The sequence below is a fragment of the Anarrhichthys ocellatus genome, unplaced genomic scaffold (assembly GCF_004355925.1).
Source record: "Anarrhichthys ocellatus isolate YVR2014 unplaced genomic scaffold, GSC_Weel_1.0 scaffold23, whole genome shotgun sequence".
In the NCBI taxonomy this organism is placed as follows: Eukaryota; Metazoa; Chordata; class Actinopteri; order Perciformes; family Anarhichadidae; genus Anarrhichthys; species Anarrhichthys ocellatus.
This window is the reverse complement of record NW_022280053.1, coordinates 3,591,169-3,615,965: the sequence shown is the minus strand read 5'-3', so window position 1 is coordinate 3,615,965 and position 24,797 is coordinate 3,591,169. Positions and strand designations below refer to the sequence as shown.

Sequence of the window (24,797 nt, the reverse complement as noted above, 5' to 3'; positions counted from 1 at the left end):
GGAATCGAATGACATAGTGAAGCGAAACACTAACTTTAAAGTCCGTGGAACACGTTTGATTGGGCATTCTCATCTTGCTCTTCTCCTGAAAAGCATCTTGAAATAAATGAGATCAAAGCACAACAGAGGGCCAGCCTCTCTGCATCTATTGGCCAGATAACATTAGTAATAAAACACATATAACATCGTTGAGAGCGTGCATGCAACAGCGGTGATGCTACTTCAGGGTTGCTGCGGAGATTTCTGTGCTATATGCAGAGTTCTCGCATGCATGAAAACGACTTGAAGCTCCAGGGAAGTGAGTTGATTTTACTTTCTGCACGCCGCGTGAAACAGGGCTCGTATACACGCGTGATGTCACACCAGGGTGTCAGGGTCCCCCTGAGTTAAAACGCTGTTAATGTTGTCTCTCACGAGTCCGTAAAAACAAACACGACACCTCTAATGACAGCCGTGGATGGCTCCGTGTCGTCTGATGGAAAAGCAGGTTTATTCAGCCATATGGAGCGATTATTAGGAGGAGTTGTCACGTGAGAAAATGAGACACATTTAAGTAAATTATTTATATTGGAGTAAGTTAATCCGCGAGAGGTAAACACTAGTTTTAAACATATGTATTCGGTTTAACGACAGGTTTACAATCAGAAAAGGGAACCAAAATTCAACTTCAGTCCTTATCGCGTCAGCCATGTGATTGAAGTCCGTCTTTGCTTGTCTTTAAAAAGCCCAGTGCCTCTGCAGGACAATGGGGCGAGTGTTTTTAAATGAATAAAACCGTCAGGAGACTAAAGGGAATCATAACCGGAGATGGAAACAGAGACAGTCCTCTGTAAAGTGACCAGAGAGAAATGACAAGTGCCCGGAGGGGCAGAAGTGGCAGAAGAAAGAGACAGAGAGAGGTTAACGAGAGTTTAACAAGGGATTAAAACTCACAGATTGGTATCTATCGTGATGATACTGTGAATTAAAATAGCGCTTAATTATATGGGTCCACTTGCCAAGGGGCAGGAGTCACACACGCCCTAAAACCCCGGACTTTCATAACGCATGCAGGCCGATATTTAGAAAAGCTCCAAATGAATCATCTTCGTGTTTCCCTCAAGCTTCACGTGAATCCGTTTTCACATCATTTGGGCTTATTTAGGATAGCTGTCGTTAAGTGAGAGACATTCTTCATGTTAAATGCCACCAGTTCGCCACTGACATCTACAGTGAAAGGAAAGGAATAAAGATCATAATGTGAGAAATAGACTCAGAGAAATCCAAGAAGACAAATACATTTTCGTTACAATTACTGCAAATATTGTCTATGAATATTGAAATAGTTCATTTCGAACGAAACAAATGTGCAAACATATACCGTGTCTCAATTTAAAACTAAAGCCATTGTACAGTTTATTAAAGAAACTGCATTTGTTTGTGTGCAAATATCAACTTTCCCATATTTGTCCTAATAAACAGATATGTTAAAAATATTTTACCCACGTATAGGCCTAGTGAGAGATGTGAAGAGCTCAAGAAAATGCGTTGTTAATGCTGACAAGGTGCAACTTGGGAAATAAATTCAGAATATAACTTTAAAAGGTACAACAGTGCTGTGCTAACATGTCTTTTGCATGTGCACAGGCTGGCACATTATATTTAATTTGTTTCAATTTCATAATTCCCATATACATTCATACCTCGTCAGACGTGATTGTATAAGTTATTTGATGTTTTCCGCAACGCCCCATCGTGTCAGTGCAATCCCACTATAGTTACAATTATGTGTCAGAAAGATTCAAGGCCAGACTTCATAAAACCTTTAACACACTCACCGATTCAAGTCTGCAGTATCATTTTCCCTCTTCAGCATGCTGCTGATTTTCTGTCGAACTGTTTCGGCTGCAGGTTGAATTTACATGTGAGAAACTGCGTTATTAAAAGTGCCTTTTACATGTTAGAAACTGCGTTATTAAAAGTGCCTAATCATGTCAGTGGAACACATTCTCACTTTAAGGAAAACAACTGAGTTTGCTTCCTCGTTAGGATGTTCCTCCCGGAAGTTACAGGAACAAGGCGACCTTATACACGCTAAGGATGAAAAGAGGAAAATATGCCATGTTTGTGCCGTTGTTCTTTCTTGTCTCCGGGTGTGTCTTGTTGACGGGTGTATCTCCGGATTTACTTCCCCGAGCAAAGTTTGTGTGTCCGCTAAAAAAAAAAGCAAAAAAAAAAAAAGCAGCGTGACCTGCGGCGACAGGTGGCAACAAGAGGTGAGGGTAAAAGGTCAGGGCGAACACTTCCGACTGCAGAGATAAGACATGCATAACTGTGTTTTCTGTTTGTTGTACTTTGCTAAAGGTAACTGCTTGGATGCCACACAGCACAACATAAATTGGACACGATTAAAAAATGCCTTGAATTTTATTTTGACTTCCGCAAAAAAACAGCTTATAGATAATTCTGCACGTCTATAATTCAGGACATGTATTTTATAGCAGAAACTATATTAAACTTTACAGGCCAAAACAAATTATATATATATAATAACATGGAAAGTAATATGGTCCAAAGCCCTTATGAACAAGTTAAGGGTAGAGTGCACCTGGAGGATATTAAAGCGAAACCTGTTGAAGATAAACTATGATTGACACACACATAAAAACCCTCCGAGAGTTTTATAAAAGTCAAATTTGTCCTTCTCCGTTCACCAGCAGCGCATGCTCTCTCATCCTCCATCCCTCACTCAAACTAAGAGAGGTGTGACTGTCGGACTCGCAGTGCGCGCTCCCGCACTGATGCGTCGCCTCCTGCTCCCCTGCGCGCTCCCGTAAAGATGAATGCTTTTCGGGGGGGGGGGGAAAAGCACCCACTTAATGACAACTTTTATAAATCTAGCCCAGCGAGCGCACGTCTCCTCTGTGGCCAGCGAGTCGAGATGAGCCCGTAATTAGGTCATAATAGCTGCAGAAACACCTCACTATTGATGATCCCATTATAGGCGACGGTCTTGCCAGCTCACAAGTGGCGAAATGTGTTCTGCCCTGTTCCTGGTTAATTTAGACATTCACAATAATAATATGGGTCTTTTTTGCAAATATAAGGGAGAATACCAATCATACTTTATGTTTATTTACTCAGATGTCTTTGTATTTCATTTGTGGGTTAAATTAAATATTATTTTATGGGCTTTTTGAGGCCCTTAAGTGTCCCAGTATGTCACCATGAGAACTGGGACACAACACATAATCCTTAAGTTAAGTCCATACTACTATTAACTTAATAGTAAGCTAAGGATAAGGTGATATGATGATTCTTGTTTCTCTTCTGCATAGATGGTGGTCTATGTGTTGCCTATTTGTAACCATATGGTATTCAGTCATAGGTGTATACTGTCATGATGCATGTGTTGCCAATAGCTTTTCAGCTTGTTCCACCTTCGTCCTTTCAGTGCCGCCCTCTTTCTCTGCGACCAGCCTTTACCATCTGTTTGGGCTCCTCTCCATTCTGAGCCCTCATCTTTTTCTCCTCATCTTCCTGTGTTTTGTGCATCCCTCCAGCTTTGTCTGTCTTAGTCCAGCCCCGTCCATTGTTCCCCCTGTGCCTCCCATTTCCGCTTTGGTGTTGCCCTCTGACCCCACAGCCTGCCCCCTCCCCACTTTCCCTCCTGCTGACGTTCCCCCCCGTGCAGGACCCCAAATCTTCTTGTTCTTCTCTTGACTGCTCCCCCTTTAAGTTTTTTTTGTGTGTGGGGGGGTGGGGGGCTAATAACTGTTGCCAGCAAGCTCCACACAAAATCCCAGCGTGATTGCTATTGTGAGGCCTACAATGGCATACAGGCAGTAATGGCCATTAGCAACAGCGGGGCTCGGCCTGTGAGCTGTGTTTAGTTGTGTTTAGCCCACATGCAATTTGGACCGGTGGTCAGATGTGAACTCTTCAATCGAAGTTTTAATCTGCTCAGTCTCCGTTCCTGACCCTCTCCCTTCTTTAACGTCTCCTAAAATAGTGTAACAGTAAAAGAGGTCCCCAACCTTAGTGATTTATATGAATGAATTCAATGTGGGTGATAAAGGCCACAAACAGTCACACACACACACGCACCCCCATCGACACACACTGGTGATTGCAGTAGACTTTGATGATCAGAGCGGTCCATCAGAGTGGACCTCGTCCTCATGCCTGTCAGTCAGAGTCGGTCTCCAGGGAGACGGGCATCACATACGTGCCAGTTGGCCGTGGTGTTATTGAGGCGTGTGGAGATGAAAGTCCTGATGAGAACTCAGGTGCCGTCTTACAAGTAGAGAGCACCGAGTTAATCAAGTGGATGGCAAAAGAGCCTCTTTATCCTAACAGCAGAATGCAGCTGGAGTGCAGAAAATATCAAAGCACAACTAAGCAGGCTGAGTGAATGTCAGCAAGGAAACCAAAACACTTTGTGTCATCTTGTCAGCTTTCTAATTTACTTGCTGAAGAGACCCAGAATTGTAAGAACTTTGATTTTTCATCCAACGCCATCATCATGTCACAATTGTAATTTGTCCAATACCTTTATGACCATATACCTTTAAAACGTCTGGCGTTCCCATCTGCCTCAGATGCACTTTGTGTTTTAGTGCTAACTGGCACATGCGAACCAAGATAACACGATTAAAACTATATCTGCTAAACATCAGCATGTTAGCATTGGCATTGCTAGTATGTTACCAATTAGCTCAAAGCAGCTCTCTGCCTAAATAAAGCCACACATATAGCCGCTACGGTGTGAAACTTTTTTATTGTCAAGCTAGAGAGGTGTGTAGAATAGAAGCGGGTAGTTAGGCATGCATCTATTGTCACATATTTCATTTCATATTTATTAGACTGATATAATGTAAGTGTGACTGGCTTCAGTATATTTGGCTGTCTCTGCTGTCAACAGACGATAAAGTGGAAAGTAATGTTAACACTGTATTTGGTAACAGGCATTAAGAGAGACAGGGAGAGAGAGAGAGAGAGACAGAGAGAGAGAGCGCCTGCAGATTTACTGCTGCGATGTCCCACTGATGCGTCGTGTTGACGATTATGGACAGCCCTGGGTAATAGCAATGTAATTAGGCCTTTACTGTCGTGTAATTCTCCGTCAAGCACATTGTCAATAGCTTGGTTGATGAGGTTGAAAGTGAGATTGGAATCCAGTGACCCGGGTCAGCCACCGTAATACCGGCACACACACATTAACACACACACACACACACTAACACACACACACACACACACACACTCAGGCAGAGTGCTTGTAATGCAGTGTTGATGCTGTGATATTTGCTTTTGTCCCAGTGTTGATCTAAGCTGACATTATGCTGTATGGCCCTGATCGCTGTTTGTCTGAGTGTTACATTTGTCATCTGTGGGAGGGCAACAGAGGGATCAGGAGGACCGGAGAGCAAAGTGAGAGAGAAAGGTAGAGAGGGCCTGGCAGGTAAAGGATGGAGGAATAGAGGGGGTGTGTGAGGGGGGAGGAGAGGAAAGGGGGTGTATGTGCTCATCTCTTGTGTCAGTTGCAGATCTGCTGGTGCGGAAGCAGATCCTTTCCCTCAGTAACTCTATTAATTTACCTCATTTATCTTAACCACCTCCCCCTCCCCCCAATAAATACTGGAGACCTCAATCCATGTGTGTGTGGGTGTGTTAGTGTGTGTGTGTGTGTGTGTGCGCGCCAGCGCACGAGTGCACGAGAACAACCATATATCTGTATGTGTGTGTGTGTGTGTGTGTGGGGGGGGGGAATAAAAACACAGCAGCTCCCCTTTCTATTCCCAGAGGACAAATCCGTGGCGGAAAAACTCATTTTCCTGCAAATAGTTTGTCAGCCAAGCTAGGAGGAGTGATAAATTATCACAGACGTTAGGTGAAGGAGGGTGACTGGAGGAAGAGGGAAGCCCTCTCTCTCTCTCTCTCTCTCTCTCTCTCACACACACACACACACACACACACACACACACACACACACACACACTCCTTTCTCTCATCCTCACTCACTTTCCCAAACTACTGCTTCCTCCTATCACTTCTATTTACCTCTGATTTGTCTCATCCTGCATCTCACATGTAGAGAAAGCTGTCATCTCAACATGATACATGCATTTGACACGCACAGAATAAACACACAAACACAGACACGTAACAACACACACGCTCACACAAACACACAGACATAGTGCGAGTTAGAATTGGGAAAATGGGGTTGCCCCTACAACTCGAGTGTGACTCCACATTCCAAATGATAAATTGATGGCCAGAAAAATGGATTTGTTTTCAACTAGTAACACATCAAAGAAATAATAATTCTGTGCGAGGGAGAGTGGCGGGATGATGAATGGGGTGGACAGCTAGATCACAACGGAGCAATGGAGTGAGTGAGAGAGAGGGGGAGAGAGAGAGAGAGAGAGAGAGAGAGAGATGAAGGAGTAGGATGTGAGAGAGAAACTGTAAAATCAACACGCAAACAAAACACTGTCAAGACAGCTGAAATGTTTTTGTATGTTTTGTAACAGACCAACTCTGGGCGGACAAGTCTGATCCCATGCAGTCTCAATTGAACAAATCAAAGTTTTGACACCTGACTGTTAGGTCTCTACCTATTTGGGTTTGTTGGACATCTCACTCAAAATCCACGGGCATTAATATGCTGCTATGACTGCTTTTTCTCTACAGAGAAGATTCTCACATTGAGCCATGAGGGGCATTCGTGCATTCAAATGTATCACACAGCTGATGGATAAGGGTCAGGGCCAATCAAGTTCATCCACACCAAACTGGAAAACATATTTCTGGTGGACCTGGATTTGTTAAAACAGAAAATGGACTTCCCCAAAAGTGTTGCACAGAGTTGGAGGCCAACTTTTGTCCAAATTATCAGCGTATGATGTAGCACTAACATCCCAAAAGAGGAAATAATGAGCCAAACGAAGACCATGAAAAAGCCGAAATATAAAGTATACGGACACGGCTGTCCACAAACAGGTGAGCCTATATTCATTAAACAAATTGTATTCAATGTTTTTTTTATTCCTTCATAATTAAACCTTTAAATATGACAGAATACATGCATACTTTATTTCTCTCTTTGTATTTGTAAATGTTTAAATAGTGATTCAAGAAAAAGTGTGTGAAAATGATCCAGTTAAACTTAACGCATCATAATTATAATAATATAATGAACTATTCTTCATATGGAGGAAGAACTTCATATTGTTATACGTTTAGTTTGCAGTAAGTTTGTAAAATGAGTGAGATGTTCAGGGGACTTCATTTACCCTTTAATTGGTTGAATTGCATTTGTACACAAACATATTATACTTACAAATATGAAATCCTACTCCATATATTTGTATTGTCTGTTGGCTAAATTAAGGACAATGTGAAAATACACTCAGTGCTTCACGTTTAATATTACAGGTGAATTGTCGGACCACTATGGCCCTGTAATTTAAATACCTATATATGGACTGTACTAAAATACTTCCAATCCTGCTTCAACTCTCAGAGATGTCCCTTAAAAAAACCCTTTGGTTTGGTTTCTAATGCTTTAAACAGAAGAGTGAACACAGAATCAACCAAAGCTATTTCCTTTAATTAACATTTCAGTTTCAGCAGGCAATTGTAAGCATGTAGCCTAAACGGACGTTTGATATCAGGACAACAAAAAGAATCAGGTGTATTTCAGTCACCATCACTTTTCTGATCTGAATTTAAGGAATACATTTAACCTAAAAAAACATCTTTATTCTTTCTCTTGCAACTCAATCCTCCCACTCAACTCTCATCCCACTCAGATAGTCATCTCGCTCAGGTAATAACCGTTAGCATAAGCACTAAAATCACATCATCATGATCATGATCATTATCATCATCGTCCCTGGACCCAATACACTTACAATCATAGTTAGAGCCGGTAATAACACAATTGCATCCACATATTCACACAGTATTCAGGATATTATTTGGACTGCCATCGTGCACAGCAGATCATTAAATGGAAGAGGTGTTCTTCCCACTCGTTTGATTCCTTCCCTCCAGCTTTTTAAAACTGTGCGATGTCTATACCCAATGTGTGTTTTCATCCCGCTCATTTTTTCCCCAACCATATCTTATTTCTATTCTTTTTTTATTTTTTTTTATCCCACCCTCCCTCTACACACTCTTCTCTCCCCTTCGTAGTGATTGATGGAGTTAGGCAACGGAGCACAGAGCAACGTGTGGCCAACAGTCCAAGACAGCCTGCATCTGAGAGGGAAAGAGAGAGAGGTTGGTGTGGTGGTGGTGAGGAGGAGGAGGTGGAGGAGGAGGAGGAGGGTGGGGATTAAACGAAGAGAGAGGTAAAAGGGAGGGAAGAGAAGAGGAAGGGAATGGGGAGTCTGAGTGAGAATGAGAGAGAGAAGGGGAGGGAGGAAAAGGGAGAGTATGAGAGAGAGAGGGGAGCTCAGCTGAAAGCCACAGACTTAATTCTATGCATCATTAAGCAGTCTCACTCAATGCAACATCCCCTATACATCATCCACGCTCAGTAAACACAACGGTGACATTACATTAGCAACTGCAAATGAATTTTCTTTTTAGAAGGAAATTGAGAATACTCTCTTTCTCTCCCTCTCTTTTACCCTCTCTGGCACTCGCAGAGCTTCAGCATAGGCCATAAAAGGCAGGGAGATATAAACAAAAAAAAAACAAACAGTATTTCCCTTTTCTCTACTGCCTCTCTGATGGCACACACACACACACACACACACACACACACACACACAAACACACTCACAGTTTGTCAGACACAACAGTGCAGAGATGTGTGCACAAATACACACCACTGTTCTGCTGTAATTTATTTAAGCAACATCATGAACATGAACGTTTTACTTATACTGCTGCAGGCAATACAGATTATTTTTATTTAAAGATAAGGTAACACTTAAGCTGTTTGTGTTTTGATATCTCTCAATTTGTTAAACTGCATCTAGTCCGAGAAGTGGTTGCTCTAGCTGTTCATAAATTAGCCTAGTTATAACGTTAGTGTTGACTAAGTGGATATTTGCATTTACTTTGTACCACTACATTTAAAAAGGGTTGCACCAAAGAAACTAGTTCTCACATAGAGATTAGTTGTTACTGCCAGATACTGTGTTACTGAACCAACTGTCAGAACTGATGTGCTAGTTTATCACGTGTTTAGACTGACGAGTGAAAGAAGTAATATGGACGATATAACTGATCCGACACTTACTCAAAATGCTGTTTAATAAAGATGTAAACTTACAAATGCCTAGTGCATAAGTGGAAAATGTTATGGCATCGTTAGCTTTAATGGCCAAATACCACAGCTAGGTCAGCGTTAGCTTAATCAGATATTTCCCTATCACTTTAAGCATGAATACTACTCGCTTGTTGTTCAGGGTAGTTCTCTTGATCTAAAAGCTGTTTAATATGGATGTAAACTTACAAAAAAACTAAAATTAATTAATGTTTTACCAGCATTAGCCTAAACGTTGTTTAGGTTAACGTTAGCTTAATCAGATATTTTCCCGATCACTCTTATCTAAACCAACTACATGAATACAAGGGGGACTTCACTTGATCAAAATGCTGTTTAAGATGGATGTAAACTTACAAATAGCTCAAATTAGAAAATGTTTTGGCAGCATTAGACTAAATGTTGGTTTGGTTAACATTATCTGAAGCGGATATTTCCCTATCACTCTGAATTAGATGAATACTACCGACTCACACACATATTTGTGTGGATATATAAACAAAACAGATTCAGACCTACGTTTAGAAAGGATTGTCTGGTTAGTCATACAAACCCACTATAACTGTTATTCTTGGCAGTAATGTAGCTTTCTATTAGACGAAGTTACAGCATTTCAACAACTTCAACTGAGTAAGTCATTACTATTGCTAATACTCACGTTTTAATGGTGGTTAACTCGATTTAGTAATCACTAGACAAGGTAGTAGTTATTAATTTAAGAACACACAAACTTATGAATGGATTCATCAATACGGTGTCACCCAATCCTGAGCGCACACAACATGCGCACACACAGAATTCACACACACACACACACACACGTACATTTTAGCTGTAATGCCTAAGAACATAAATTATCAAGCAAGTCAAATGAATAATTATGTTTTTATTGCACAAATTATGCCCTGTCCCCTAAACTAGCCAGTCTCTGAAGCCTGGGAAATCTATTAAGGCTGTGCTATAGATCATCCCATCCACTGTGGCGTGTATATAGATCGGTCGGCTCATTTGAGGAATATTGAATCGGTTACAGTAAAGTAAGCCTCTGGATTGAGTCAAATGTAAAAATCCATGCATGTGTGAGGAGCTGTCAGTGTGTGCTGTAATGACGGATGGCGCTGGGTCTCTGTTTCAGCGAGAGGTGATAAAAAGTGTTATTATGAGTGCCGGGGAGGGACAAGGAGTGTGGGGGAGAAACAGAGAAAAGAGAATTGGACCAGATCCGTCAAATGATAAGAGCAATCAGTCAATCTGCGAACGCTTCGGACGATGGAAAGTGTTATTTCCTCCCAGCGCAGTTGGAGTCAAGGGTCGGTGAGGGGTCAAGAGTATGACCTCTGACCTCGTGCTATAGTGAAGAGTGAGACACCAGTCAGTCAGTTATTGATTCATGTTCCTTACAGTTAACCCATGTTATTATCTAGTGGACATGATTGGTTTCCAATTGCAGTGATTTGTATTGAAAGTACTTTAACACAAAAGGAGTGACAAGGACTTGATTAGTGAGTAAAAATCATTGTTCTGTAAAAGATATTGGAGCTCTTCATCATGCTATGTTCTCTTAGCATCTTGAATATCACACTGTAACCCTGTTTTAAAAATAAAAAAACAAAAAAAGTTTATGGACTCCCAGATTTGATCTTATACGTTTTGTAATAAAACCCCGAAGTCCAGAAGCACAATCTGAAACAGGACGTTTCCCAGATCCTGACCCCAGTACTCTACCTGCTGAATTAGCTAAATGTGAAGTCAGTCAAAATTTGTGGTAGCATACCACTCACTGTACTACCACAACCTCCTGCTTCACCCTGACGTCTCTCCCTTTCTGCTTCCTGTCTCATCAAACAGAGCCCTGGACCCCCTACCAGGCCGACCCCCTCGCACTCTGAGACTGACCCGCTCCGAGGTGTGAACTTCCGTCCCCCACCTGATAGAGCCCCCCGATCATTTTTATAGTCCCCATCCCTCGCTGTTTATGACTCTGCAGTTGGATTATAGCAAAGGGGGCTTGGAGAGGTAAGAGCCCCGGAGAGGCACACACACATCAAAGGAGCTATGAGAGGAATGTGGACATTTGTTGTTTGTTTTATCATCCAGTACCAGCACTTATCTGCTTAATCATAAAGGATTGGCCTCGGAATGAGGCAGGAGGGACGCTGTGCTGGCCGAACAAACTATCCCCAACACTGTAATTGTTACTGGAGGGATGAGCCAGATTCATTTTGGTTGTCGCAGCTTACAAGGTACATGGGAGTTTAATTTGAGGGGTGAGCAGAAGAACACTTTAACGTTACAAGTCCAGGCAGAGGGATGTTGCTGTTACGGTAAAGATGCATCTGAGTGATTCAGCTGCAGCAATTCCACTATTTATGCTCCTTTACATTACAGTTTAGATAATGCGTTATCTTTTTTGGGGGGTTGAATAGGGGTGTAATAAATATTCAGTAATATATGTTCTCTTGCAAGACATTATTGCTACACAGTTAACAATAGTATCATGCGTGATTAGGGAAGGAACTCATTATTTTCATTATTGATTGATCTGCCAATTATCTTCTTGATTAATGGATAAATTGTATGGTTTATTAAATGTCAAAAAACATGTCCCTCACAAATTCTCAACAAAAAGATTTTCAATGTTCAATCAAATGAGAGAGAGAGAAAAGCAGCAAATCCTCATATGAGAGATGCCAGAATCAGATATTTCCCTTTTATTACAGATATTTTTTTCTGGAAATGTTTTTTTTTGGGACTGTATTTACATTTTAAACATGGTGATCCGCTGTGTCGACCTCTAACGGGAACAGCCGAAAGAGGAAGAAGAAGACATTTAAATCATGGTACAAACATACATGCGTACATGCATGCCCCTGTTAAATTAGCTGAGATCTAAGCTAACGCTAAATGTAGTCCTGCTTTAGAAGCACTTCATGTTTAGGGTGTGTTTTCCTCCTCGGTAGTACAGATGTATTAGTGTATTGTAGATGTCTGCCTTGTAATATATTGTATCACAGAATCACGTAATCACTGGTCAGCGTGGTTAACTATATATGAGAGGCCACACAAAGTGCATGTACATGTTTACCTTTGGCTCAACTACGGGTCTGAAAATATATAGTTCTTTATGACATTAGCTGCACACAACTTAAAAGCACCGATGCAATTTTCTTCGGAAGTGGTTGAGGTCGGAAAACTGAATCTCAGCACTGATATATCTCATCTTGCTGCTGTAGCACCAAAGTGACCGAGCTGTAGTTACAGTGTGTGAGATACACAACACTTTAATTAAGTCACAGGACCTCGCCACCCCCTCCCCCCCTTTTCTCTCTCTCTGGCCCTGAGAGTCAATCAGACTCTCTGCCCTTCGTTTCCCCTGTGTGGGAGGCCGGTGTGCGGGCCTGAGTAGCTGGGAAAGTCCCATGATTTATGGCCCTTTGCAGGCCTGACTGCCCCTCACCTCGCTGACGATAGAGCCAGAGGTAACGAGGACTGGTTGCTCCAATCCACTCTTCTATTTGCTAAATCCAATTTTATTCATTTGGGATTTAAAGGCACTTCACACCGTTTGCCATGTGATGCACACACTATTGGTAGATAAAATTGGAAAGATTTATCAGAGTACTTCTATGTGTAATTGGGTATATTTCTTACAGGCTGAGCGATAATCACACAGATTAGATGTTAATGATTAAGCACTCCAAGGGAAGAGACGGAGCATTTTATCCTCAGTCTCACATGGTAGGGTTTCATTTCCTTATTCATTACTTTTTTTCTCTCTTTTGCTGTATGCTCCATAGAGCCTTGAAAAAGTGTTGGACGCATTTGCACGAGCAAATTGAAAGTAGCTTCAACTGGTCGGTATGAAAATCTGTTGTGGCTTAATATTTACTTTGTGACTCTTGAGTCTGGTCAAGTGTTCGACACCGCGGTATCAACAATATTCAAGTTTACCGTATTGCCGATAACACACTACCACATGAGGCTGAAGCCCATATTGAATCGTCATGAGGCATTCCACACTTGTTTCCGTCTCCATCGGAGGATCGAGCAACTCTGACATATTAAAATCAACCAACCTTACATACATAGAGGGACACACGCGAACACACTCACCAGCAGCAGCAGGGCAGTAACTCAAGGCCAAAGGAGGAGGTTTATTTTTATCATGGGTAAAGGCGCCAAATCATGTTGGTATGAAGGGGGCTATATAAATGCAAATTGTATTGGAGAGCTATTAGTCCTGGAAAAGGTTTGTATGTAAATGCCCTATAGGACCACAGCGGCGCACTCGGCCAGTTCAGATTAGTGGGGTTTGTGGCAAAAGTGCTGCAAAAGACAAAACTGAAAGAATAGACAGAATATGCAATTGCCTTGTGGTAAATCACGGTGAACAAGGTGAGCAGCTGAGTAATTGAATGACCGAGGTGTTTCTGTATGGTTTATTGTGTATGCAAGGGAGAAGTATTGAGGTCCGTCACCTGTGTGCATTTGTAAGTGGCCATGCTTTATGGTCATTTTGTTCATGTACAGATTTCTTTCTGTACCTAAGTAGAACGGAGTGAGGCCATAAGCAGCTCTGTGAACGTGTGAATTGGTAAAATGTTGAAGCATCACTAAATACTGCCTTGTTTATGGCCTTATACCTCAAGACTAGACTTTGTGGTTGGCAATAGAGCATACTATATTGACTGGAGAAAGGATTGGTGATTATGAAATGAACAAATCAAATATGACACGGGATGCCACAACATTCATGGCCAGTAGTAGATTTAATAATTAGACGTTTGGTTTTTGAGAGACAACACAAGCGCAAGGCCGCCCTCTAGCTTTAAGTACAGAGACTCACAGTCATATATCAGTCATGAATCCAGCATGCAAAATACAGAATTTTATTCTACATACCAAGTACAACATTACAAAAATAACTGTATGCAGAACCAGCAGTTTAAATAAAACTTTTACAGTATATACATTACAAGATATGCATTGACAAGGTTAAGAAGTTTGCGTCACTATCTTAAAAAACATCTACTTAGTTTTTACACTGACAAGTGAAGACAGACAGACAAAAGTGGTTCATATAAAAAATGATTATTGTCCCAGACAAAAAAGTGACAGCGTAGGTAAAACTCAAAGTGCAACTGTAGTTGTTCACGGATCTTTTGCTTCCTGAATTATTTCTTTCGAAACCTTATATTTCTGCAAACCCAGGTCATGCCATCCTGGAAAGAAGCAGACAATGCGTTTGTGCTGTTAAAATTAGTGAGTGTAATCCATGTGAGCCGCAGCTTAAAAACATGTTTACAAACCAGGGTTTGTTGCTGATTTTCAGGCGACTAAAATTTGTCAGGAAATAAGACTGTAAACAATTTGATAACTGGCAGATGGGATGATGTTGTTTCTATACAGACATTTCTATATATACGATGGAGACACAACAGCAAAGCCTCTTTGGTTGTTAGAAACGTGCTTAACTTCGGACCTTTAATCCAGGCAATCTTATAAATAGCATGTATAATTTGAGTAGGGAGAAATCCTGTTCTCAGTTCAACTCCCAGAGTAGGCTGAAAACAACAGAAAGTAACTGCAAAGTTGCTGCTGGCTAGTCAGTTATATGAACACAGGAGGTTTTAATGTGACATGTACAGAAGCAATATTAATGCTGTCTCAACTCTTGCTGTGTTTGCAAACTGTGTGTACTGTAGTTACCTGCACTCCCTCAGCAGTCACTGCTGAGCAGGCCTGGACCTGCCACATACGATCCCGGATAGTGTGCAGATGGAGACTCTCTGCCAGCTCAGACGCCGGGGTGGCTGTCATCAGGTCCTGCTTGTTGGCAAAGATTAGCAGTGGCACAGCAGCGAGGTCTTCCTCCTCCAGCAACTCAGACAGCTCCTGGAGGAACAGACACACAAGGGTTGTCAGTGATATATGTGTATTGGAGTCAAAAACTAGATTATATTGACTTTTCGGCTTTAATTGCACCCAACACCATCAGAAAATATGGTTAAAATTGAGTCTCAATGACAATATTTGTATTATTATTCACACTAAAAATGTCTCATCATTGCACTCCTTTAAAGAAACGGTAATGTGTAGCTCACCAGGCTTGTCTCTTCCAACCTTTTCTTGTCTGAGCTGTCAATCACATAGATCTGCAAACAACACAGTCATAGATATTAGCAAAATGGTTCATAACATGGATGATAGATGCTGAATTTGTTTAATTCTGGCTATTGTAACAACCAGTTTAAGTAAACCACAGACAGCCTACCAATACATCTGTGTTCTCAAAATAATTCCTCCAGTAGGGGCGGATCTTGCGCTGACCTCCAATGTCCCAAACATTCAACTTGAAGCCAGATGATTGAACACTCTTGATATTGAAGCCCTGTTGAATAATGACATAGATCATAGATAGATTTTACACAGGCGAATTAAAGCCTGATTACAAAATCTGGTGACTGGAAAAGGAAGAAATGTGTGTGTGTGTGTGTGTGTGTGTGTGTGTGTAATTTGTACTTGTGTGGGGGTGATGTGGCTGATATCTTCTGCTGCCAGCTGTTTCAGCAGAGTGGTCTTGCCAGCGTTGTCCAAGCCAAGCAACAGTAAGCGCACCTCCTGTTCTGGAGACTGCTTCAGCCTCCGAAGTATAGACAACAGGCCCTTCAGGTGGATCAGAGTGCATATTAGAGGTGATGGACTTCAATGGACCGGCAGGTTTAAAGATGACATGGGGAAACCTGCAAGCACTTTCTCGTTTTGTTGTTACATGACCTCAGCTGCATCGGGTAAAGCACCGATCCTCACATGCCAACATGGCGCCAGGGGCTGGCAGAGGAACCGCAGCATGTACAGGAGGTTTAATGCTCACCCCACACCGACAACCTTCTAGAGCGTGAGGACTTAGCTGTTAGCCGACCTACACATGTATCAGGCCAAAAGCCCTTGTTGGCCAAGATTAAGACATGTGCACGGTGAATGGGTTGTGTACACAGGGTGGTAAGAAAGGCTTTGGCTCAAGCCATTTACCTTGCGGGGTGCTCTGTTAAAATGACAATGCTGTCTCTGAACTCTGTGACATGGAACATGTGCACTGTGCCAAAGAAACAACAGATTTTAAACAGATTTTGTTTTCTTTGGCATTTTCTTGATTTTGTAGCTTTATAATCTGTGGTTTGTCTTCTTGTTTTTACATATTGTCTTATCTGTCTCCAGTTATCTATATTTTCTTTCTCCTGTAAAGCATTAACTACTATTAAGCCTGTATTGTTGAGAGTGAATAATCCCAAAATGAGAATAAAACATAGTTTAGATTAAAACTATTCGAATTTGAAATTGCTATTTTCAGTGACAACTCATATTATCACCGACAGCATCAGTATTAACCCATTGTTGACATTTTCACATTAATAACTAAACAGTGACACAAAACTAATGTAGTAGTTTTCTATTCAAACTATAGCTAATTGCCTTTGTTGTCAAAGCATCAACATACTAAAGTACACAATAATATTAATATGAATTTCAACACAACATTCACTGTCTGTCATGCAATGTTAACTATCATTCAATCAAAATACAGACTAAAATGTCCATGATATTTAATTGATTGATTCCAAAGCAGCCCCGGCTGTGAACCGCTATAACTCACCATGTTTTCTTCAGGTGTGGTGTTGGGTTTAGTGGCCGCCTGCTCAGACTAAAGTGGATTAGCATCTTTCAAACCATGCTTCTTGGTGAAACAACCGTGACGTCAGCGTAAACAACGTGACAGCATCTCTCAGGACCAAAAATGCACCATGCTAAATAAGACCCTTTAAGTATTTGTATGACTTCTTGATGAATACAGAAATAACCTTTGCACTTTTTATTTGGTTTTACTGTGGAAATAATTTATTTTTATTGATTTATTGTTTTACTATTTACCTATACGTGATTTACCTATTGACCTTATAAAGCACCTTAATCGCATATTATGTAGTTTTGTTCAGCCAATTTAAGATAAGATAAAATAAGACAAGATAAGATAATCCTTTATTAGTCCCGCAGTGGAGAAATGTACAGGATTACAGCAGCGTAGTGGATAGTGCAAACAACAGACATAGTAAAAAACAACATAAAAAACAAGTATTATAAATAAGTAAATAAGTAATCTTCTGCATTGAACAGTAATGTCTTCACCTATCGACACAGGACTAATTACAAGACTTTAACGCGCCTTCCGGTTGCAATTCGCCATTAAAAGAACAGGAAGAATTGAACTGTGTGAAAGTGAATTTATATGTTTTCCTCATAAATTCATGGGTTTCACAGACGCATACACAGCGCCCTCTAGTGTTCAAAAGGCGACTGCGTTTCATGTTACTACTACTGATTCCGAGTCAAGGAACAACAAAAACATGTCCGAGTGCGGCTGAACGGTTAACCTGCAACAGTCACCTCAATAGTCAACGATTCGACCGACTGCTATATGATTCCCGTCGTGTTAACGGCCGACAACCCAGAAAGATGCCGCAGAAAGCACTGGGATCCATTGTAGGTCTTCTTTGTACCGGGACCTGTCTGGTGCAGGTAAGCCCGTCGCTAGCGCACCCGGGGTCGGCTGACGCTCTCAGCCGACGCCGCTGCTTCTAGGGTGGGTGAAGGCCTCCTTCCGATCCCTTTTTTTTTGTCTCCTCCACAAAGGAAACTGGGCACTGGTTCGCGGATGACGTCATTAAGTCAAAGTTTTAATTTATATTTCGACAGTTGACTTGCTGGACTATTTTTAGGTTGTAGCTCTAAGATGCACGAGTGTGTTTTATTGCCTCGATTTTGACAAGTTTGAACCAAGTGTGTCAAGATTAACGTTAGCCGATGCTAACTGGTACCCCGTTGAAATGGACGTGTTTTATTCATAGTTGTTGATGTTAGCCAGCGGGACAAGCCAGTTAGCCCCAGTTTGACCAGTTTGAGTCCCTAAAAAGAACCACTATTTAAACTTAAGTCAAAAGTACATTGATAACGAGATTAACCATCACAATTTAGCATTTTATTTGCAGATTTGTTGACCTTGTTTGGCAGCAACATTGACGTCAGCGTCATTGTTTTATTGCTACAGGTTACTCTTAAAACTACTTTTAATGTTATTGATAATTGCACACATTTAGCAGTGACTGCTGGCATTCCCTCTGTAATATATTAAAACATCTGAATGTAAATATTTTCCTTTTATACAGAGAATTAGCACGGACGTGCAAACGTAGTAAATTACCACGGTTAAATATATTCTAGAAATAGGTCAGCCTATCAACGGCTTGCTAAGCAGTTTCTTGTTGACTTGTGTGATTGAATGTTGATTTTCACGTTGTGTACCTCTTGTGTGTATTTTAAGGGGAAGGAGTTCTGTTTCGGGGTAAACAATGAGCAGTACCGCTGTGAGATGGGGTACTGCTGTGGAGAGACAGAATGCTGCACCTACTACTACGAGCTCTGGTGTAAGTTACTTTTTCTTTTCCCAATTATTTATTCATATAAATCCCATGTGTTTTTGTTTGTATCCCATTCCTATTGTCCATTTAATTCAGATGTTGGAGATTTAACTCTAAAGTTTCATGGACTTATCGCCCTTTGCCTCAGGGAAAGCCTGGCTCGGTTCACAAGTTACCTGTGCATGATGATAAGATTACATTGAGTCTGTCTCCCCCTCCCCACTCATAGGGTTCTGGTTGGTATGGACCCTTATCATCATGCTTAGCTGCTGCTGTGCCTACCGACACCGGAGGGTTAAGATGCGTCTTCAGCAGGAGCAACGTCAACGTGAGATCAGCCTCATGGCCTACCAAGGAGCCTCCAGCTCCTTCATTACCCCTCCACCGCTCAATCTAAGTGAGTAGTCTTTGAAGAGGGCCAGACTAGGAGTTACACACTGGGTTGTGGTGGTGTAAGAATAGAAGCATACTCTTCTGCAAATGGCCTGAGTGTATATCTGAGTGTATGATTCAAAGATCATCATCTCACATTGTCAGAAGGGCATCAGAGAGCAGAGATGCCTCCCTAATGTCACTCCTGACGTTGGCTGAAAGTTGATATTGTGTTCCCTAATATCACAAACAGGAGTGGGACAAGGTGTTTGCTTGGTAAGAGTCACAGGCCCACAGTGAACATGTTTGACTTAAAGTCAAGAATGGGAACACAACTCTACCCTATCATATGCTCTTGGAGCTCTTCCAATAGGACGTCATGGGGAACATTGTTCTAGGCTTATTTTTCCAATACCCGACGTAATTTATAAAAAACGATTTATTGTTGCAGCTCTACATAGATGCACAACTGCCTTTTTATAGGGAGGATTGTTTGAAAGCTAAAGCTGTTTGTATTTGTGAACTTTCAGGGTTCTGGAACGACTGCAAGCTTCCGGACTATGAAGAGGTCGTAGGTCACCCCCCGACACCACCTCCTCCTTACTCTGAAAACCCCCCCGAGACTACTCCAGCACTCCTTCCTCAGGTGGTTCAGCCGGACGCCTCGGTGCCACAGCCCCCGCCTGAGGCAGACCTGAGGGTGCACAGTCAGGCCTCGGGCTCATCCTCAGAACAGGAAGCAGTGGCGATGTCGATCCAAGCACAATGTCTGGCAGAGGAGAACGTGGAGGCTTCACTGATGGTGGAGGATGATGAGGATGATGAGGATGATGAGGATGAGGAGGAGGACGAGGAGCTCGTCACTCGACGTCGCCACGTAACCGGCGACTCTGGGATTGAGGTGTGCATCTGCCAGCTGGAGGTGGACGAGGGCTCGGGGCTCGAGGAGGAGGAGGAGAGCGACGAGGAGCACCGGATGTGCAAGGCCACCGGTCGGGACTGCTGCTCCGGGCGCCAGCAGCAGACCTTCAGGCAGAAGGAGCACACCTCTGAGCTGCCCAGCCAGACTGCCGGCACCAGCACGGGAGACCACATGGTGTGATCCACGGCGTAACTTAACCAGCCGACCGGCGTGGCTTCCTGCTTCACGCAGCGTGACGTTATCATCATCAACGAACTAACACACAGGCGTCACGTGATGATAACTAATCCTTAACGACTCCTGATGAGGAAACACGAATAACATTGTGTGGACAAACTCTTTTTTTTTTTTTTTGTCTTGTTTTTTTTTGCTTTTCTTTAAGTGGGGAAACCAGCAAACACATTTGGTATGTTTTTTTTTCGTAGTGCTAAATTAGAGAGCGTCATGGGTAGCGAGACGACAACAATTGATTGTGACTGAAACCAGAATGTGCTCTTGCTCCCACCCTCTCCCTGGGCACTGCTGTCATGTTTCCGTCTCTTATCCTCGGTCATAACATTTCTGGCCATCTGACATTTTACCTCCGGTGGGACGGTCAGCTGGGAGCATACCAACACGGTCAACGACATTTCTCCCCTTTCTCCCCTGTGACTTCCGAAGGCAGAGGAGTCAAAACAAACAAGCCTCTTGAGAACTGAAGTGACGACTGGAACACACATTTCCTCTTTTTTACCCAAAGCTGTGTGCGCTTTGATATCTAGGGCACAGCTGCATTATGATGTCAGCTCTGAGGTCACTGCACCGAGCGTCTGGTGTGATGTCTGTGGGATCAAGAGTGGGGGAGACTATTCACCCACAAACAGCAGAGGGAGATGAGTTCTGTTTTGTCTCCTCCCCCACCAGCTCTTTCTTTCTTTTTGATATCCATATTGTGGCCTCCACAGCTCTGTGGTCACCAATTAGCATGACTGTAGGTGAGGAAGGATTAGTGATTTATCGACTGTGCACACCGCATCTCCCCACTTTGGGTTTCTGGCTGCATTAAATTCATCGTAGCAGCCAAGAGAGAATAAAAAGCCCTGTGGCTCTGTGTGTGTTTTAGTTACTGTTTTATGTCAGAGTGTAGCGGCAGCATTTTTTCTCATTCTAAACATAAGTAGTAATATAGTTCATAATGCAGGATGTACTTGCTTTTTTGTTTTTTCATTTCATAACCAGCTTTGCATCAATAAAGGCCGCAGGTGTCACTGTTAACAAAGCTCCTGGGGGGGAGGGGGTACTAGTCCGTAAGGAAAGGTTGAGTCTTGTGCGTTTTGTATATCTTTATAGTGCTGTAGCACCTGGTTGTCGTACTTGCTCAGCACTGAGGTGGATTAACTATTAAAAGCACCGGTATTTTGCATGAGGCATGAATTTTCTGTGTTCATATTTTGAGTTCATTAGTATTTTTCTAGTAGTTGGGCTGCTTTGCTTTGCTCATCTGCGGACTACGGTGGCTACACAGCTGTGCGCCCAGATGTTGGGGGGGAAGACGTGGACTGGTGGTTTGATCGTGTTGTGTGTGTGTGTGAGCCACGCATTGCTGTGCTGGTGGCTCGTAAGCTGGTGCTGCTCTTCTCAGTGTGAGGGATCTACGGTGGTATTTTCCATTGGCAGCAGAGGGAGAGGGTGCATTAGCAAGTCGAGGTGAATGCAGGCTCTGCAATCCAGTCGGTGTTGGCACAGCTGCAGGATCTATTGTGATTAACTGCCTGCTTCTCTGTGTTGCACGTCATTTTGCCCCCAATGTGTCGCACGGCATGTATTCAAAAGGATGGCAGTCAAACTGGTGGTGAGACGGGAAAAACCGCCGCAAAAGAAAATTGTGAGATAAAAGTCTGCGCAAGAGACGACAAATCGGCGAATGTTTCATCGAGAATTTAGTTGCGGAACAATGTCCGACGTTTTATTTGTTTGCTCTGATGCTGCGTGTCGAAATGGGCACAGTGTAAAAGACTCGGGTCAGTCGTTCTGCTTCACACTTATACATTTCCAAGAAATTATTTCAGGTATTAAAATGAGACCGTTGACCTCGTAACAGGAGGTGACACTGGGTTCTGCACACGTTTATGGTTGTGACTCTTCCATTTAAGCTGCATACCACACACTGCTGTGGCTCAAGTGTAGGAAAACAATACAAGAGGGGCCAGTGCACCCACAATGTCAGTAGAGAGTGAAACAGAAATGAATACACGGCGGCCTAAAGGCTTCAATTGGAAGAAGATTTTGTTTCATGTTTATTAAATGGGCCTAATCAAACATGCCGTTAGCGGCCCTTTTGTGTTCTCGTAGTGGAGCAGGTGCTTAGATGTGAAGCCAAACCGACATGACAACGACCTTTTCAGAGGAGCTGTTACACTGTGAGCATGACTGCACACCCATTAGCAGAGGTAATACGAGACCAACACACCTCAAGCTGCCTCTACAGAGCTAAAGTCCTGCTTATGGAGCTGCACATTAAACAGACGTGCTGCCGCCTTATTAGAGTAGATGTAGGTTCTCTTTAAATGGTAATAGTTGTGTTGTTTCTAGCATGGTTGTGCTTCTGTGGTAACAGAAAGTAGCATCTGAGCTTGTTCCGAGGAAGTGCGCTCGCTTCATGAGAAGAGGATGTGGTTTAAAGACGCTGAAAGCCACACGAGTCAAACTGTCCTCTGTTGTGTAGAGTTTTACTTGCATTGGTTTTTGTATCTGAGGCTGTTTTGTTCTTTTGTTTGTTGACTTTAAAATACTGTGTGCGTAGCGGTTGGTTGTGGCACTGATGGAATTAGTCAAGACCAGATTTTGCGCTCCTCCTGTTTTTGTTCTACGGATCTGGTCCCAATTAGTTTGTGATGTTAACTGGCTTGAAAGAAAAAAAAATATTGTTTTTGTTTTCTATTGTTTTGTTGTGATTCATCCTGGTTTTGTGTCTGGAGGACAAAAGTGAACTCCAACAAGAGGTTGCTTTGTAACCTTCTTGCTAAGGTGCATTTAGCTTATTTCTGTACATATGTAGACGCAATATTCTGGGTTGTTTTGTGCATGAGTGAACTGGAGGTCCATAGTTTTCCCATTGTCAAACAACTACTATGCCTCTCTGGTTTCCACACTTTTACAGAGATTAAGGGCTATACCGGTCATCACGCATCCATCCGTGATTCTTCTCCTCTGTGTTCTTCACTAAAAGCCACAAGTTGCCGAGATCCACTATGCGAGCATGGTCGGGTTTTGTTTTGGGGGGGGGGGGGGGGGGGTTTGGATGATATTTCAATGTTGTGGTGGAGCTCATATATTTACCAATAGCTGATTGTATACGACTGTGTATGTTTGTGTAATAGGCTTTATCTTTGCCTTTTTTTCTGTTTCGTCAACTGGAGGTGCAAGATTTGACCCCCCCCCCCCCCTCCTTAATGCTAACGATCCTTTCTTATGTAACTGCATGTGTGGTTGTGACGGAGAGTTTTTACATTTGGACAGTGACTTCACCCTCCGCCGGGCTCCGTCTTGGTAACAGAAACACATTTGGGCTCATCCACTCATGCAGAAGAAGTGTGGACAGAATAATCTGCCATCTCCGTGCTCCGCAGATCGTCATGACTTGGTTTCCCACTCTCAGGGTTATCTTTTATTAACAAGCAGTGCTACAGTACAGAATGAACACCACCAGTCTCATAACAACCAAAGCAGTTCTTTCATGTTAATTGTTTTCTGCTGTTATTTCTGCATCTCTGTAGTCTATTGTACTTTACTCAACTAGGCTATGCAACAACATCAACCTACTGTTTATATGTCTCTCTCTCTCTCGTCTCCAGTACAAGCAATATAACTGAGTACTTGTGGCACTGTACTGTAATCTACTTTGGTTGGTGTGCGTACATGTATTTGTTTAAGAAAACTTGTAAAAACAAAACAACTTGTAATTCTACCTGCAATGATGTGAGGATGTAGGCTTCAGTGTCAGCTGAGGGGCTTGAGTTAAGAAGCCTTTCTAGTTTATATATATTATTCTCTTTTTCCCTCTTTTTGGCTTTTTCCTCCTGCATCCTGGACCACTAACCCTTTCTACTCCTGACGTATGGATAAACCACATTAATGAGATATTTAAACCAGAGGGGAAAAAGTTGAATATATTGTTTTCCTTTTGGAATAATTCATGTTCATCTTTAATCCGTTTGTCACTTTTCCATCCCTCAGCTTTGTTGCACTAATTCAACGTGTCGGTTTTCTCAGTTAAAACGACGGCTTTGTTCATTTTCATTCGTGATGAATTTTCACTGACTGTTGCCTTTTTTTAATCCTCGGTTGTTACAGTGCCATCAATGTCAAAACTTTTATATATTATACATATGAAAGACCTCAACATGGAACACAGTCAGCTTAAGTTAGACACATTTGTCATTGTTTCTGTCAAACAACTTGTTTTTGTCTCATAGATTAATACCAACGGATGAGATGCGATGGTTGAGCTATTTTCTTTTGCCAAGATGAGAAACATCCTAGCTAATTGTTTTGTTAATATCTTCTTAAACAAGCGTAAAGTGGTAAAAGAGAAAACTGTAAAACACCGATCGCTTTAAAATCCTTGGTTTTAGTAGAAAGTCTGCTGTGTACTCGTTGGGTCATCATTTGTATTTTATTTTTTTAATAAAACAAAGCTTGGCACTCAACTGACCGACGCTTGTATTTCTCGTCTCAAAACTTCATCCGTTTTATCCTCGTTGCCTTTTGCTCCACCCTGATA

The 24,797-nt window shown here is 42.2% G+C and overlaps 2 protein-coding genes across 2 annotated transcripts; one reads left to right on the top strand and one right to left on the bottom strand.

Moving 5' to 3' along the window:
• Nucleotides 1–14,442: 14,442 nt before the first annotated feature.
• On the bottom strand, nucleotides 14,443–16,948 carry LOC116390482 (ADP-ribosylation factor-like protein 3). The gene is made up of 6 exons (XM_031860217.1): nucleotides 16,923–16,948; nucleotides 15,791–15,934; nucleotides 15,543–15,659; nucleotides 15,373–15,423; nucleotides 14,978–15,163; nucleotides 14,443–14,490 (listed from the first exon to the last, which is right to left on the bottom strand). Exons 1-6 carry the CDS (start codon nucleotides 16,923–16,925, stop codon nucleotides 14,443–14,445), a joined length of 549 nt encoding a protein of 182 aa, XP_031716077.1. The 5' UTR covers nucleotides 16,926–16,948.
• Nucleotides 16,949–17,622: 674 nt separating this feature from the next.
• Nucleotides 17,623–24,727, top strand: wbp1 (WW domain binding protein 1). Its single transcript, XM_031860237.1, has 4 exons — nucleotides 17,623–17,842; nucleotides 18,645–18,747; nucleotides 18,971–19,138; nucleotides 19,644–24,727. The coding sequence occupies exons 1-4, from the start codon at nucleotides 17,630–17,632 to the stop codon at nucleotides 20,213–20,215; spliced, it is 1,056 nt and encodes a 351-aa protein (XP_031716097.1). The 5' UTR covers nucleotides 17,623–17,629; the 3' UTR covers nucleotides 20,216–24,727.
• The last annotated feature ends 70 nt before the right edge of the window (nucleotides 24,728–24,797 follow it).

What these genes read in the sequence shown, in the direction of transcription:
- LOC116390482 (XM_031860217.1), bottom strand. An exon ending in GCCACATCACCCCCACACAA is followed by an intron (nt 15,660 to 15,790) that starts GTACAAATTACA and finishes ATTATTCAACAG; the next exon opens with GGCTTCAATATCAAGAGTGT. An exon ending in GGTTGGAAGAGACAAGCCTG is followed by an intron (nt 15,164 to 15,372) that starts GTGAGCTACACA and finishes CTGTTCCTCCAG; the next exon opens with GAGCTGTCTGAGTTGCTGGA.
- wbp1 (XM_031860237.1), top strand. Translation starts at nt 17,630, where the DNA reads ATGTTACTACTACTGATTCCGAGTCAAGGAACAACAAAAACATGTCCG. An exon ending in CCGGGACCTGTCTGGTGCAG is followed by an intron (nt 17,843 to 18,644) that starts GTAAGCCCGTCG and finishes GTGTATTTTAAG; the next exon opens with GGGAAGGAGTTCTGTTTCGG. An exon ending in CTACTACTACGAGCTCTGGT is followed by an intron (nt 18,748 to 18,970) that starts GTAAGTTACTTT and finishes CCCCACTCATAG; the next exon opens with GGTTCTGGTTGGTATGGACC.